At 43.0% G+C, this 16,668-nt stretch overlaps 1 protein-coding gene across 2 annotated transcripts in view; it reads right to left on the bottom strand.

The window, feature by feature from the left end:
* Positions 1-16,668, bottom strand: part of pin1 (peptidylprolyl cis/trans isomerase, NIMA-interacting 1) — a 35,251-nt gene that overhangs the window by 8,875 nt on the left and 9,708 nt on the right. For both annotated transcript variants that reach the window (XM_078429509.1, XM_078429510.1), the window contains 2 exons: positions 11,378-11,578; positions 5,117-5,227 (listed from right to left, as the gene is read on the bottom strand). In XM_078429509.1, coding sequence (XP_078285635.1) covers positions 5,117-5,227; positions 11,378-11,578 — 312 coding nt within the window. The remainder of the gene's footprint in view (positions 1-5,116; positions 5,228-11,377; positions 11,579-16,668) is intronic.

A 16,668-nucleotide genomic window follows, 5' to 3' on the forward strand; every position in this document is an offset into this window, starting at 1 on the left:
CAAAATGCTGGAGTAACTCAGCGGGTCTGGTAACATCTCAGAAAAGAAGGAATGGGTGACGTTTCGGGTCGAGACCCTTCTTCAGACTGACACAGGGTCTCCAGCATTTTGTGTCTACCTTCAATTTGAACCAGCATCTGCAGTTATTTTCCTACAACGCTTTGGCAGTAGTAGTTTAAATTAATGATGATATAACCCACCATGTCCACGCCGACCATCGATCACCAATACTCTTTCTATATTCAAGAGAGAGCTAGATAGAACTCTTAAGGATAGCGGAGTCAGGGGGTTATGGGGAGAAGGCAGGAACGGGGTACTGATTGAGAATGATCAGCCACGATCACATTGAATGGTGGTGCTGGCTCGAAGGGCCGAACGGCCTACTCCTGCACCTCAAAATCACAAACGACATTCTCCTCTCCTCCGACGCTGGCAACCTCAACATCCTCATCCTACTTGACCTCAGCGCCGCCTTTGACACCATAAATCACTCCATTCTCCTCACCCGACTTGAAACCTCCCTTAACATCACCGGCACAGCCCTATCCTGGTTCAAATCTTACCTCTCTGACAGACACCAGTTCATCTCCATTAACAACTGTAAATCCCCCACCGCTCCCCTCCCCCAAGGTGTCCCCCAAGGCTCAGTCCTTGGCCCCCTCCTCTTCATCCTCTACCTGTTCCCCCTTGGTCAATTAATCCGCCGTCATGGTCTCAACTTCCACTGCTTCGCCGATGATATCCAGCTCCTCATCTCCACCAAGTCAATCTCCCCCACCACACACTCTACACTGACAAACTGCATTACTGAAATAAAATCTTGGCTTCAATCAAACTTCCTCAAACTCAATTGCAACAAATCTGAAATCATCATCATTGGTCCAAATACGCTCACCAAATCCACCCAAAACTTCATCCTCAACATTGATGGTCTCCCAGTATCCACCTCACCTCACATCCAGAATCTTGGAATCATCCTTGATCAAACCCTCTCCTTCGACAAGCACATCAAACACATCACAAAGACAGCCTTCTTCCACCTCAAAAACATTGCCCGTCTCCGTCCATCCCTCTCCTCCACAGCTGCAGAAACCCTCATCCACGCCTTCATCACCTCCCGTCTGGACTACTGCAACAGCCTCCTCTATGGCGCACCCTCAAAAATCATCAATAAACTTCAATACATTCAAAACTCCGCTGCCCATCTACTCACACACACCTCGATCCGTGACCATATCACCCCCGTCCTTTATAAACTCCACTGGCTCCCCATCCCCCAGAGAATCCAGTACAAAATCCTCCTCATAACCTACAAAGCCCTCCATAACCTGGCCCCATCCTACCTGACCGACCTCCTCCACAGGCACACTCCCACCTGTACCCTCCACTCTGCCGCTGCCAATCTCCTATCCCCCCACATCCGGACTAAACTCAGATCCTGGGGGGGACAGGGCTTTCTCCATCGCTGCTCCCACCCTATGGAACTCACTACCCCAAACCGTTAGAGACTCCCCCACACTCACCACATTCAAAACATCGCTGAAGTCTCACCTGTTCAGTACTGCCTTCAACCACTGACGGTTACCTCACCTTCTGCCTCCTTTCTCTGTTCATTTATTTATTTACTTATTTATCTATTTATTCATTTCCCTATGTTCTCAAAATCTCTGTAAAGCGTCTTTGAGTATATGAAAAGCGCTATATAAATAAAATGTATTATTATTATTATTATTATTGTGAAATTGTCTATGTTATCCCACTTTCACATCCTGCACACTAGGGGCAATTTACAGAAGCCAATTAACCCACAAACCTGCACATCTTTGGAATGTGGGCGGAAAACGGAGCACCCGGAGAAAACCCGCGCTGTCACATGGTGAATGTGCAAACTCCACGCAGACAGCACCCGGAGGCAGGAATGAACCCGGGTCTCTAGCGCCATGGGGCAGCAGTAGAGCTGCTGTGTCACTATGCCAATACCAAGCAGTAAATTAGTTTTAATTTACTCTGCTCTAGAACAGTTTTTCAAAATGTTCAAATAAGCAAAAGACCAATCCCATTTACTTCTGGAAAACACTTTCGTCGGTGGAAGTAGAAGCGAATGCAGAAGCTGAAATCTGGAGAGAGAACAAAGTAAAAACTCTGGAAAAACTCAGCGGGTTAAGCAGCATGTGTGGAGGATTGTGTGAATTTTGATGAACTCTAATTAAAAACCAAAAACATATACAAGGCTGAACTGAAATATAAAACAAAAATAAAAATCAAATGGGGAAAAGATTTAATAGGAATCCGAGAGGTAATTTCTTCACGCAATAGGTAGGAGGTGTATGGAATGAGCTGCCCAGGGAGGTAGTCGAGGCAGGTACTATCGCAATGTTGAAGAAACATTTAGACAGGTATGTGGATAGGACAAGTTTAGAGGAATGGGCCATATACAAGCTGGTAGAATGAGAGTAGACGGAACATGTAGAGGGGAAGTTGGGCTGAAGGGCCTGTTTCAATAGACAATAGACAATAGGTGCAGGAGTAGGCCATTCAGCCCTTCGAGCCAGCACCGCCATTCAATGCGATCATGGCTGATCACTCTCAATCAGTACCCCGTTCCTGCCTTCTCCCCATACCCCCTCACTCCGCTATCCTTAAGAGCTCTATCCAGCTCTCTCTTGAAAGCATCCAACGAACTGGCCTCCACTGCCTTCTGAGGCAGAGAATTCCACACCTTCACCACTCTCTGACTGAAAAAGTTCTTCCTCATCTCCGTTCTAAATGGCCTACCCCTTATTCTTAAACTGTGGCCCCTTGTTCTGGACTCCCCCAACATTGGGAACATGTTTCCTGCCTCTAATGTGTCCAATCCCCTAATTATCTTATATGTTTCAATAAGATCCCCCCTCATCCTTCTAAATTCCAGTGTATACAAGCCCAATCGCTCCAGCCTTTCAACATACGACAGTCCCGCCATTCCGGGAATTAACCTAGTGAACCTACGCTGCACGCCCTCCATAGCAAGAATATCCTTCCACTCAGTAAGACTCTCTATGACTATAATATTGTCATATTATATGACAATATACGATAAAGTTAAAACAAAGGGGAATGAATATTTAGCTTTTTAAAAGTGACTACTTTGTAATGGCTCGATGCCCAGCAGCCAGATCAAAGACATATTACAGGACTGATGATTTTTTTCGTGTCAGCCAAAATTCCTTCTCTATTTTAAATTGTGCCTGACATTAGCATTTTACACCATGAAGTGAAACAGCAGGGATATATTGCATAGCAATTTACCAGACAAGAATGAATAGAGATGAAGGTTCATAAAATCTTTATAAAACAATGGTTCAACTGAAAGTGCATTATTATATGCAGTTGAGGAAGCCATTCTCAATGAAGTGCAGGAAAGGCTCACTAAAATGACTGCCTGGTTGAGGGACTATAGTTATGTAGCTAGATTGGAGAAAATGGGATTGTTTTTGGAACACCAGAGGTTGCAAGGAAATCTGTCGAGGCGTTTCAATCATAAAGGGTATAGATGGATAAGATTGAAGTGTTAAGGACTAGAAAGCATAGAATGAAGGAGATATACAAAAGAATCAAGGTGAATAATCAGGTTCATCTGTTATTTATACGATGCTTAGAGTTTCAATGGAAAAGTCAGTACTTTGAAAAGGCAAAGGAAGAGAAGGGACAAAAAAAAATCAACCAGAATAGATTTAAGAGTGGCAGTGGCACAGCAGTAGATTCGTTGCCTCACAGCGCTAGGGACCCGGATTCCATCCTGACTACGGTGCTGTCTGTACGGAGTTTGTATGTTCTCCCTGTGACCGCGTGGGTTTCCTCTCCTCCCATATTTCCAGTCTCTTCCCATATTTCAAAGATGTGCAAGTTTGTAGGTTAAGTGGCTTCTGTAAATTGGCCCTGGTGTGTAGGATAGAACGAGCGGACAGGTGATCGAGGGCCTGTTTCTACACTGTTATGTCTAAGCTAAGATAAGCTACATTTATTCTAAACCAGTGCCATCTTGGTCACAAACAAGGAAGGCAACCACAACAACATTTCAAAATTGCATGAACTACTTTCTTGGAAGAAAGAGTTGGAAATAGTTTGGTGTAAACCCTACGACACAATAGACTAGACAATAGGTGCAGGAGTAGGCCATTCGGCCCTTCGAGTCAGCACCACCATTCAATGTGATCATGGCTGATCATTCTCAATCAGTACCCCGTTCCTGCCTTCTCCCCATACCCCCTGACTCCGCTATCCTTAAGAGCTCTATCTAGCTCTCTCTTGAATGCATTCAGAGAATTGGCCTCCACTGCCTTCTGAAGCAGAGAATTCCACAGATTTACAACTCTCTGACTGAAAAAGTTTTTCCTCATCTCCGTTCTAAATGGCCTACCCCTTATTCTTAAACTGTGGCCCCTGGTTCTGGACTCCCCCAACATTGGGAACATGTTTCCTGCCTCTAACGTGTCCAACCCCTTAATAATCTTATATGTTTCGATAAGATCCCCTCTCATCCTTTTAAATTCCAGTGTATACAAGCCTAGTCTCTCCAGTCTTTCAACATATGACAGTCCCGCCATTCCGGGAATCAACCTAGTAAACCTACGCTGCACGCCCTCAATAGCAAGAATATCCTTCCTCAAATTTGGAGACCAAAACTGCACACAGTACTCCAGGCGTGGTCTCACTAGGGCCCTGTACAACTGCAGAAGGACCTCTTTGGTCCTATACTCAACACCTCGTGTTATGAAGGCCAACATTCCATTGGCCTTCTTCACTGCCTGCTGTACCTGCATGCTTCCTTTCAGTGACTGATGCACGAGGACACCCAGATCTCGTTGTACGTCCCCTTTTCTTAACTTGACACCATTCAGATAATGTAATGTAATGTAACAGAATGTAATCCCTGTGCATCTTGTAGTATCTGTGTGGGCATCAGTAAAGGGTCTGCCTGTTCAAAATAGGAAGCTGACAGCAATCAAATCTGAAAAGTTCCCGTTCGTGTCTCGTTGCATGGCGTTACTGTTAGATTATCACTGCAATCACTTCAGTGTAGGTGGAAGCAGTAAACTACCGGTGCCACTTACATGATAAAGACATCACATCTTACCTTTGCCAAAATAGCCCAGATCTCCCCCTTCTCTCGCAGAGCTGCAATCGCTGTATTTGGATGCTAAGCTTTCAAATGAGGAATCTCCAGATTTGATCGTTTGGATATACTCTGAATAAAGACACAAAAGTTCACAGTAGTCTGATCAATAGCTCGATATTGTGCTATCAGAACATTAATAACAATATGCAATAACAGAATGCAATTGGATATCCCGTTATTGTCCCACACCAATGAAGCACTAAAAGATTACATTAGGAGACTGATAGTCAGATATAATATCCAATTAATCCTGGGAAAAAAAGACCCCGTTCTACCACTGTAGGTGTCACGAAAGCGGAATCTGGCCCAATAATTTTTCACAGCAATCGTGCTGACAGAAGGGAGAGTGCTTAACCCGAACCATGAGTGCAGCACGTAAAGTGCCAATTCACAATAGGCTCTACATTTAATCTGCAGTCTGCTGCAACAAAATCAATAGCCTCATGCTGAGGTTATGCTTGAAAATATGCGGCAGGACAAAATACAAGGGACACTTGAGAATTTCAAAGGTCAAAAGTTATCAGTTTGGTGACAGAACAACCACATTTCTGTTTCACTTTGTATTTCCAATTTATCTCCCAAGCTTTAATGTTGTCATATTTTATTCACAACATGTGAGCACAGTGGCTTGGTGGTACAGTTGCTGCCTAACAGCACCAGAGAAACCAGGGTTAGATCCTGACTACGGGTGCTGTCTGGACGGAGTTTTTACATTCCCCCCTGACCTGCGTGCAGCGTAGGTTTACTAGGTTGATTCCCGGAATGGTGGGACTGTCGTATGTTGAAAGACTGGAGTGACTAGGCTTTTATACACTGGAATTTAGAAGGATGAGAGGAGATCTTATCGAAACGTATAAGATTATTAAGGAGTCCAGAACAAGGGGCCACAGTTTAAGAATAAGGGGTAGGTCATTTAGAACTGAGATGAGGAAAAACTTTTTCAGTCAGAGAGTTGTGAATCTGTGGAATTCTCTGCCTCAGAAGGCAGTGGAGGCCAATTCTCTGAATGCATTCAAGAGAGAGCTGGATAGAGCTCTTAAGGATAGCGGAGTCAGGGGGTATGGGGAGAAGGCAGGAACGGGGTACCGATTGAGAATGATCAGCCATGATCACATTGAATGGCGGTGCTGGCTCGAAGGGCCGAATGGCCTCCTCCTGCACCTATTGTCTATTGCGTGGGTTTTCTCCGGGTGGCAGACACAAAATGCTGGTGTAACTCAGCGGGCCAGGCAGCATCTCGGGAGAGAAGGAATGGGTGACGTTTTGGGTCGAGACCCTTCGGGTGCTCCGGTTTCCTCTAACATTCAAAAGACGTACAGGTTTGTAGGTTGATTACATTTGGTAAAAAATTGTAAATTGTCCCTAGTGCGTAGGACAGTGCTAGTGCCTGGGGATCACTGGTCGGCACAGTTTTGGTGGGTCGAAGGGCCTTTTCCCACGGTGTATCTGTAAACTAAACTAAACCAATGGCTCAAAGTGGAAGAGTCTAGGACTAGACGCGATACCCTCAGAATAAAATGACGTACCATTTGAAAGGATACGAGGAAGGAATTTCTTTAGTCAGAAGGTGATGAATCTGTGGAATTCTTCGTCCTAGACTGTTCTGGAGGCCGTTAATTAATATTTTTAAGGCAGAGATTGACAGATTCTTGATTAGTACGCTTACAGCCCAGTGGTATGAATATTGATTTCTCTCACTTCAGGTAGCCCCAGCATTCCCCCTCTCTCTCTCTCTCTATCCTCCCCCACCCAAGTCGCACTAGCTTCTCGTTTTCACCCAACAAACAGCTAACAGTGGTCTGTTTGCTTTATCATCGTTACTTTTTTGCATATCTTTTACTCATTGTTCTTTATCTCTCCACATCGTCGTCTATATCTCTCGTTTCCCTTATCCCTAACCAGTCTGAAGAAGGGTCTCGAGCCGAAACGTCACTCATTCCTTCTCTTCAGAGATGCTGCCTGTCCCGCTGAGTTACTCCAGCTTTTTATGTCTATCTTGATTAGTACGGGTGTCATGGATTATGGGGAGAAGGCAGGAGATTGGGGTGGAGAAAGACAAAACTGTGTAGGTTTGATGGGCTGAATGGCCTAATTCTGCTCCTGTAACACAATATCAAGAATGAACTCAATGTTAAAATGACCCCTGTCTGATGGGAGAGGGGAGAAGAGGGAGTGGCCAGGATGAGACCTGTCCTCGATTATGCTGGCGGCCTTGCACAGGCAGCATTAAGGTGGATACAGTCGATGGAAGGGCATATGGTGGTGTGATGGTTTGGGCTATGACTGCAACTCTCCACAATTTCTTGCGGTCTTGGACGGAGCTGTTCCCAAACCTGGCTGTGAGGAGAGGCTAAGAGAGCCAGGAGAGAGAGAATCAAAGTTGGAAAATAGAAATATAGTAAGCAAAATAAACAGGTGGTGAATACAGAGGCAAGCACCAAATGCGATCAAAACTTTTTTTTTGGGGGGGGGGGGGGGAAGGAAGAATTACAAATTTAAATGCACTTTATCCAAAGCACTCTGCATTCATTAGGTGGGTGAATGCAAGGCACAGAAATATGGATGTTGTGATCAAAATTAGACTAAAATATTCCTGGATATTCAAGAGGCAAAAAGGAAATGGGGTAGCAGTGTTAATAAGCGAGTTTGGTATCTCGACTGAGCATGCGCTGGCCATAGGTCACAGGGCCTAAACATTCTCGCTGGCTGATCTGCTGTGTGTATACAGACCTGCGTTTCATCCATATTTTCCAGTTTTGCTTCGTAGAGGTAAGAAAATACTGCGTTAAAAATATTAATTTGGTGTATTTATGGTTAATTTGTACAAGATGATTTTGTAGGTTTTATTGCTTTATGCTTCGGTGAGTGAGGGAGATCGTTACGATTTTCTTTTGCATTGTAACCTGTTGCTCCTCAAGCAGGAATATGTTGCACTTCCCAAACCAGCTTGGTTTTCCGGATTGTTGGCAATGCAAAAGAAAAACAAACGTTTGAGTGAATGAATTGCTGCTTTGTGCGGGCGATGGCTACAGTCCAGAATGTCAATGGATGACCACTGTAAACCTGAAGCTGCTGTTCGGGCAGCGATTAGACAGCTGCAGAGGTCAGCATCCAGCGGAGCGGTTTGTCTGATCAAACCCTCCCTATAACATCGCCCGGTAGACACAAAATACTGGAGTAACTCAGCGGGTCAGGCAGCATCTCTGGAGAGAAGAAATGGCTGACGTTTCAGGTCGAGACCTTTCCTGTAGGCGTATAAGGGTTGGCATCAGCAGTTACCATTGGAAACCATTGGTGGGAGCTGTTCACAGACCTCCCAAAAACTAGTACTGAGACACCGTGTGATATAAATATGGAAATTATAGGTTCATGTAACAAGGGTAATGCAGCGTTCATGGGGATGGTTTTTCTCCAGATAGAGATTGAACAAATCAAAATTAATATCCTAGCGGATGAATTCCTGAAATGAACACGGAATAGATTTCCAGATCAGCATGTTAAGCAACCAACTAGGGAACAAACTATTTTCGATCTAATTAATTAGCTTTCTCATTGCACAATAATCTTGTTATAAAGGATCTCCTACAAACAGCAATCGTAATTGGGATAGAATTTCACATTATGTGTGAAAGTGTAGCTTAATTGAAAATGGATGTTCAATTTAAGCAAATTAAAATAAAGCGGTGATTATAAATAAAGTTTATGATATAGGAGCAGGATTAGGAAATTTGGGTCATCAAGTCTACTCCGCCATTCAATCATGGCTGATCTATCTCTCTCAACCCCAATCTCCTGCCTTCTCCCCATAACCCCCCACACTCTACTAATCAAGAAACTGTCAATCTCAGCCTAAAAATTATCCATTGACTTGGCTTCCACAGCCGTCTGTGGCAATTAATTCCACAGATTAACCACCAGCTAGGTAGGCTGGGGTAAATTGTGCAACTATACTTAAAGAGGTATGACACAAAGTATGGAAATGCTGGAATAACTCAAGAAGCATCTGTGGAATGAGAAACCTTTCACAGAGCTGGGGGGGAGGGGTGGGACAGTGCAAGGTTTATATACAAAGGATCACCACAAAATCAATAATCCAAGAGAAAATGAATACAAGAGTAAACTAGCAAGAAAAACAAACTGGAAGCACAACAGGTGCATAAAAAGGAAAAGGCCAGTAAAGATAAATATGAACTACGTAAACACGGATGGGGGAATCTTTAATCGTGGATAAGGAAGTGGTAGAGGAATTAAATAAATAGCTTGTGCCTGTCTGTTTTAATGGGGGAAACACAAACCAGATTTCAGAAATATTGGAGAACCAATACGAGGAATTAAAAGAAATTAGGTTGAGTAAAGAAATACCACTGGAGAAGTTAATGAGCCTAATCCCAAGTATCTGTGCACCTACATCCAGAGGTTTGAAAGAGCTGACTTTGGAGAGTGGATGTATTGATTAACTTCCAAAAAACTGTGCATTCCAGAATCAATCCTACAGATTGGAAGACAGTGATCATAACACCACTATGTCAGAGGAAGCAAGAAAAAAAAAAAGCAGGAAACTATCCACCTGTTAGTTTAACATCCAAACCCAGCTGCTCATGTTCTAATGGACAGAGTATATTTCACCCTCTGATTCCCAGCTCTGATAATCACTGATTATCAGTTATTACCAATCTTCAAGTTCTCATCCTTGCTTTCAATCAACCTTTGGACCTACCCTCCCTACCACTGTAATTCCTTCAATCCCTGGAAAGCTCATAACTGCAGTTTAACTCCGATTTCACAAAGACCCACTAACGTCATCACTCTGATTTCTTTTGGCTGTCTTCAATTGGCATGGTCATAAATCCTGGAATCCCTCAGCTTAAACGTTAAAAGATATTAAGATGTACAGATTATTCTTAAAACCTAGATCTACCAAACTTTCCAGACATTAGCTCTCATGCCCTGCATAGTTCAGCGTCAGTTCTCAGTTCAAAACACTTTGGGATGTTTTACTGCATAAAATCAAATACACAACAGCAAGTTGGTTTGTTGCTACTGCTGCTTCACTTTTAATCTACTATTTTCACAAACTAAATTAAAATCTGCTGTATTTCAAAACTCATTTGATTTCTCACTGGCAACGTCTCTATATTTAAGAGACATCAATAAGCTCACTACAAAAATCAAGGCAGCAGTTTTCTTGTGTTCTTGTAATAGATTTGCTTTAAACTGAATTTATCTTCATATTGAATGACATATTTAGAAACAGCACAAATGACATTCCGTATTTTAAATCAAGACACATTTTCATTCCTCTTTGCAAATTTAAGGTATAATTTCCAATTTACGCTTTTTCTCCTTTGATTTTTGTCCATTCAACGGAAAAAAACATAGCATTAACAGAAACACAAGAGTCTGCAGTTTAGTTTAGATACAGCATGGACACAAGCCCTACGGCTCACCACGTTCATGCCGACCATCTATCACCTGTTCACATTTGTTCTACGTTATCCCACTTTCTCATCCACTCCCTGCACACTAAAGGCAATTTACGAAGGCCAATTAACCTACAAACCCACACATCTTTGGGATGTGGGAGGAAACCGGGAAGAACGCGCAAACTCCATATAGACAGCGCTCGAGGCCAGGATCGCACCCGGGTTACTGGCGCTGTAAGGCAGCCGCTGTGCCACTGCTTGCCGGCCTTTTGTGGAGCCTTGAACGAAAAACAAACTGGAGGAGCTCAGTGGCCCTGGCAGCATATATGGGGAGAAATATACAGATGGCGCCTCTGGGTCAGGACTCTTCTTTAGACCCAACAAAGGAGTGGGGACCACTATTTAACCGTGGCATACAATGTCATAAAATCATAAGTTATAAGAGCAGAATTAGGCCATTCAGCCCATCAAGTCTAGCCCCCATTCCATCATGGCCGATCTATCTCTCCCTCCTAACCCCATTCTCTTGTCTTCTCCCCATAATCCCTGGCTCCCATACTAATCAAGAATCTACCGTCCTAAAAAAATATCCATTGACTTGGCCTCCACAGCTTTCTGTGGCTTGGAATTCCACAGATTCACCACCCTCTGATTAAAGAAAATTCTCATCTCCTTCCTAATAGAACACCCTTTAACTCCGAGGCTATGGCCTCCAGTCCTGTTGTTGCATGTCAGCAGTTGATGGTAGGTGGGAGGCTTTGTGGGTTCAGCGAGGTGTGATTTGCCATCCACTTACCATTCAATGTTTCCAGCGCTTCCTCTTTGCTGCGTGTGATCTCCTCCTGCCTCCATGAGGACGGACGGCGTGACTGCTTGTGCTTCACCAGGAGGTGCGAGCACCGGACTTTGTCAGGCTCGACAGAATTGTAATTTCCACCCGCTTTAGGCCGCTCCCATTGACTCTTGTTAGATATATGATTGAAGAAGTAAATGCGACCTACAAAAATAAAGATATTCACTTTTAAGTCAGAAGCATCAATACTCAAACTATCAATGCAGGCAAGACAAATTTTTCACAGTTCCCTTTTCCTCCTTGAACTTTAATAATCTTTCCCGTCTCTTAAAGGCATGTACATGATAGGAAAGACACAAAAAGATGGAGTAACTCAAGAGGCCAGGCAGCATCTCCAGAGAACATGGATAGACGAAACTCTTCTGACCTGAAGAATGGTCCCGAGCCGAAACATCGCCATCCGCCTTCTCCAGAGATGCTGCCTGACCGCTGAGTTACTCCAGCACTTTGTGTCCTCTTGCGCAAACCAGCATCTGCAGATCCTTGTTTCTACATAATGCAATCACACATACACAGAGAGGACCACCTATCCATGTTCTCCGGAGATGTTGCCTGGCCTCTTGAGTTACTTCAACCTTTTGTGTCTTTGGTAAACCAGCATCCGCAGTTCCTTGTTTCTACAAAAAAACATGATAGGTAGTTCTAAGTCAAAGAGGCTGTGTAGTGTCAACTACACTGAGTTTTGTGTAGAAATAAGGAACTGCAACACTATACCCAGACAAAATAGAGTTAACTGTATAATATTGTTTTCAATCATGCTGGTGACTTGCTGAATGATATTAATTATCTGAAGATAATCTATTTGCCATTATCCCCTATGTAGTGCAATATTTTCACATAAAGTGCTTCCCACAAACTTAGGATGCCCAAAGATGTTTTTTTTAAATTAAAGATGTAGCTATTGTTGTAATGCTTTGCCCATTTCTCTTCTACATGCTAATCCATCTTTTTAGTTTAGAGATACAATGCTGAAACGGGCCCTTCGGCCCACCGGGTCCGTGCCGACCAGCAATCCCCGCGCACTAACACTATCCTACACACACTAGGGACAATTTACATTTATAGCAAGCCAATGAACCTACAAGCCTGTAGGTCTTACTGGCCACCTGTTCCATCCTGCTCTTTGGCAGTTCTCTGAAGTTGATTCAGACGGCTCGCAGTTTTGTGAAATACACGATGTCAGGTTAAAGTCTTATATTACTCATCTCTACTCCCAAAACTTCATCATTCTCTGCTCCATCTCATCTCATTTATTGGTGAATCCATCCGCACGCCTCTTAGTATAGAAACAAGGAACTGCAGATGCTGTTTTACAAACCATGACTCTTACCTTTCCTGCAGTACTCCTAATTCTGGTCCATATGAATATGTGGTTTCCTACAACTGTGCTCCAATCACTCAAAATGACTGTGCTAGCTTGCACTGGCTTCACATTAATCAATGGTTTCATTTTTATATTTTAATCAAATCCCTCCGTGATCATGACCTTCTCCACCTCTATAATCCACCCTCCTCCCCCCCTGCCTAAATCCTCTCCAAGATGCTTCACTGCTCAATTCCACTTGAACATTCTCAAATGTAATCACTCCACTACCACAGTTATGCAAGTTCTGTTTCCAATCACAGGAACTTTATTCCTCTTTGCTCCTGCTAGTTGCTTCTGAGAAACCCATCCCCATGACCAAGCTATTGTCATCACCACAAAAACCTGCCTGTGTGGTTTGGCATTCTTTCTGTTTGATACTTGAGTGTGTTTGATACTTGAGTAGGTTGAGAATTTGTTCTGTCTAGCAATATTTCTAGTTGAAGTTGTGTTTAACAGTTGCCTATTTTGCTGTCCACTCTGCTGGTTGGAGCTAACTTGAGACTCACTGAAGTTCATTTGCAACTAAACTTTCCACCATACGTTCTTGTTCAAAAGCAACTGAATAAAGCCCTGAATAGAACATTTTAAAGAATAAGTTGTGCAATGTACCATTCGTATGGATAAATCTGGGAGTGTTTCTTAACCCACTGTACATGCTAGTCCTTACAATTGCAACTTACAATTCTTCCAACTAACCAGAGATAGAAATTGATTCCAAGTTCAAAACAAAGATTTTGGCAGATATATATCATTCATCTCTATTAATATTTGCATTAGGTCTCCACTTGCATAAATGGATCAAATAAAGTTTGTGATGGACCAAATGACTAATCAGCAACAATTGTCAGGACTGGAAGAGAGAGCTAAGATAAGGAAAGGGAAAAAACAGAAGGGATATAGAATTTAAACATACAAAGAACTTGGTCAAATTGTTAAGCCCCGCCTGTATCTGCCCCACAACTCAGACAACTTATTAGTCTTCCCACACTAACCTGTGCCAGATAGAGAAAGCTAATAGAACCGAGACCCATGTCACCAAGAGTGGTGTCACCTATAAGTAGCAACCAAGCCTCATATGGGCGGATCCTTAAAAATAAACCCACATCCCTTGGATTTTTCAACATCTTTGCACCGAAGATCCGAATTCCAATCTTGATCAGCTGGGTGAGCGAAACGAGTAATGGCAAATGGAATTTATTTCAGATTAGCGCAGAGTATTACAGTTTGGGAAATCAAGCTCGGGTGGGATTGTCAAAGTGAACGGTATGGGCCTGGGGATTGCTGTAGAACACAGGGACCCAAGAGATAGTTCCGATGCCACAGGTGGAAAGGATGATGAAGGCTTTTGGTGCATTGGTTTTCATCGGTAAGGTGTACTGAGCTTAGAAGTCAGCCTTTTATGCTGTAATTGTACACACTGTTTACAAGGCCACAGTTGGAGGCTTGTGTTCAGTTTTGATCAACAAGCTACAAAAAGATGACATTAATCTGTGGGGAAAAAAAGTACAGAAAATATTTACAAGGATGTTGCCAGGACTCCAGGTATTGAATTATAGGGAGGGGTTGTGTAGGCTAGAACCTTATTTCTTGATGCTTAGGAGAATGAAGGATGATATTACAGAGGTATATATAAGGTGAATGCGCACAGTCTTTTCCCCAGGCAATAAAGAACTTGAAGACATAGGTTCAAGGTGAAAGATGTAATAGGAACCCAAGGGGCAACTTTTCCCACAGAGGGAGGAGGTATGTATATGGGCTGTGGACGTACCCTAGACCATCACGCAATTCAACCTCCCTTCCATTGACTCCATCTACACTTCACGCTGCCTCAGCAAGACCACCAGCATAATCAAAGACCAGTCTCACTCTTCTCCCCTTCGGCAAGAGGGATTCTGCCCCCTCTCCCATTCAGGGACAGGTTCTTCCCAGCTATTATCAGGCAACTGACCCATCCTCTCACCAGCAAGAGTGCTGTCCTGACCTCCGATCTACCTCACTGGAGACCTTTGAACTATCTTTAAGCGATCTTTATCTTGCACTGAATGTTATACTCTTTATCTGTGAACAGCTTGATTGTAATCATATATAGTCTTTTATTTGACTGGATAGCACACAAAAGTTTTTCACTGTACCTCAGTACACGTGACAACAATAAACTAAAGCTAAACTTAAAAAGGATGTTTGACATTACACTGTAAAGCTGCTGCTCTCAGTTATAGCTTTCAGGGAGGCTTATCAAGCTTCTTGTCACTCCTTCCCAGTTCTGATGAATGGCTTTCAACACAAAACATTAACTCGGTTTCTATTTCCACAGATGAGGCGTGACCTGCTGAGTATTTGTTGCATTTTCGTTTTTTATTCTAGCTTACAAACTGCTATTTATGGTTCATTATTAGAAGGTTTGCTACACAATGGAACTGGTTCTTTAAATCATCGTATTTGTCTTCAAAAAATTATTTTTTTAAATTAAAGGGCAGCACAGTAACGCAGCAGTGGAGTTGCTGCCCTACAGCGCCAGAGACCCAGCTTCGATCCTGACTATGGCTGCTGTCTGTATGGAGCTTGTACGTTCTCCCTGGGACCAGGTGGGTTTTCTCCGGGTGCTCCGGTTTCCTACCACATAACAAAGACAAGGTCAGTTGGTTAATCGGCTTCGGTAAAGTTATAAAAATCAACCTTACGGTGTAGGATAGTGTCGGTATACTGGGTGATTGCTGGTCGGCGTGGACTCAATGGGCCAAAGGCCCTGTTTCCACGCTGCATCTCTAAAGTCTAAAGGAATTAAAGTAATATATATAGTGCTTTTACAGACAACCTAGACTTATAGATAATGCCACACTATTCCTTGTTATCCATGAAATTTGGCAGATTCGTAAGCCCACGCAAAACATAGAGGGAGCTCTTTTGAACACAAAGGCACGGCTCCATTTTTTATTCATGGAATGCAATATTAAAATTATATGTAGGGGCTATGCAAAGAACATGCAGTCATTCTTCTCCTGGAGATTATGCTTTGGTAATTGACTGGAGACATATCCAAACAGCTAACCAGTATGAAAGATGCCAGTGTACCAAATGAAGCTACTCGCTGACAAATGACCTACTTGCAACTCTCCAGGAACAGGAGAATATGAAGCTCTAAGTATCCAATGCATGAATTTTCCAGTTTTTAAATATCTGGCTCAATAACTGAAAAGCAACAACTATTAAATTAAATATTCAAGGCAATTTTCAATGGGTGCATTTTTTCTGATGCAAACACAAATGATCTAAGACATAAACAAAAATGGTGGAAATAGTTAGGTCAGTGCATGCCTGGGGGAAGCAAAATAGAATTAACATTTCAGGTTGAAAGCTCTTTGAACGGTCATGACCTGAAACATTAAATCTGTAGATAAACACAAGGTGCTGGCGTAGCTCAGCGGGCCAGGCAACTTCTCTGGATGAAAAGGATGGGTGGCATTTCAGGTCGGGACCCTTCTTCAGTCTCAGTCTGAAGAAAGGCCCGACCCGAAATGTTAGTCATCCTTTTTCTCCAGAGATGCTGCCTGACCGGCTGATTTAACCCAGCACTTTGTGTCTACCTTCGGTGTATACCAGCATCTGTAGTTCCTTTCTACACATTCATTCTGTTTCTCTTCTCACAGATATCGAGTTGCTTCATCATTTTTCCGTAGTCGTTTTAGATTTGCAGCAGCTGCACTTTGAGATTTTCACCGAAATATCCAAGACCTCCACCCATACGTAATTGGCTTTTGATGTCTTTAACGTGGTTTCAAAATCATTAATGACTAAGATCACAACAGTTTTGACAGGCCAATTTCTCATCTACCTCAGATACCAATTCATTGGAAATCCCCAACATCAA

This window comes from Rhinoraja longicauda, chromosome 37 (genome assembly GCF_053455715.1).
Source record: "Rhinoraja longicauda isolate Sanriku21f chromosome 37, sRhiLon1.1, whole genome shotgun sequence".
NCBI classification, from domain to species: Eukaryota; Metazoa; Chordata; class Chondrichthyes; order Rajiformes; family Arhynchobatidae; genus Rhinoraja; species Rhinoraja longicauda.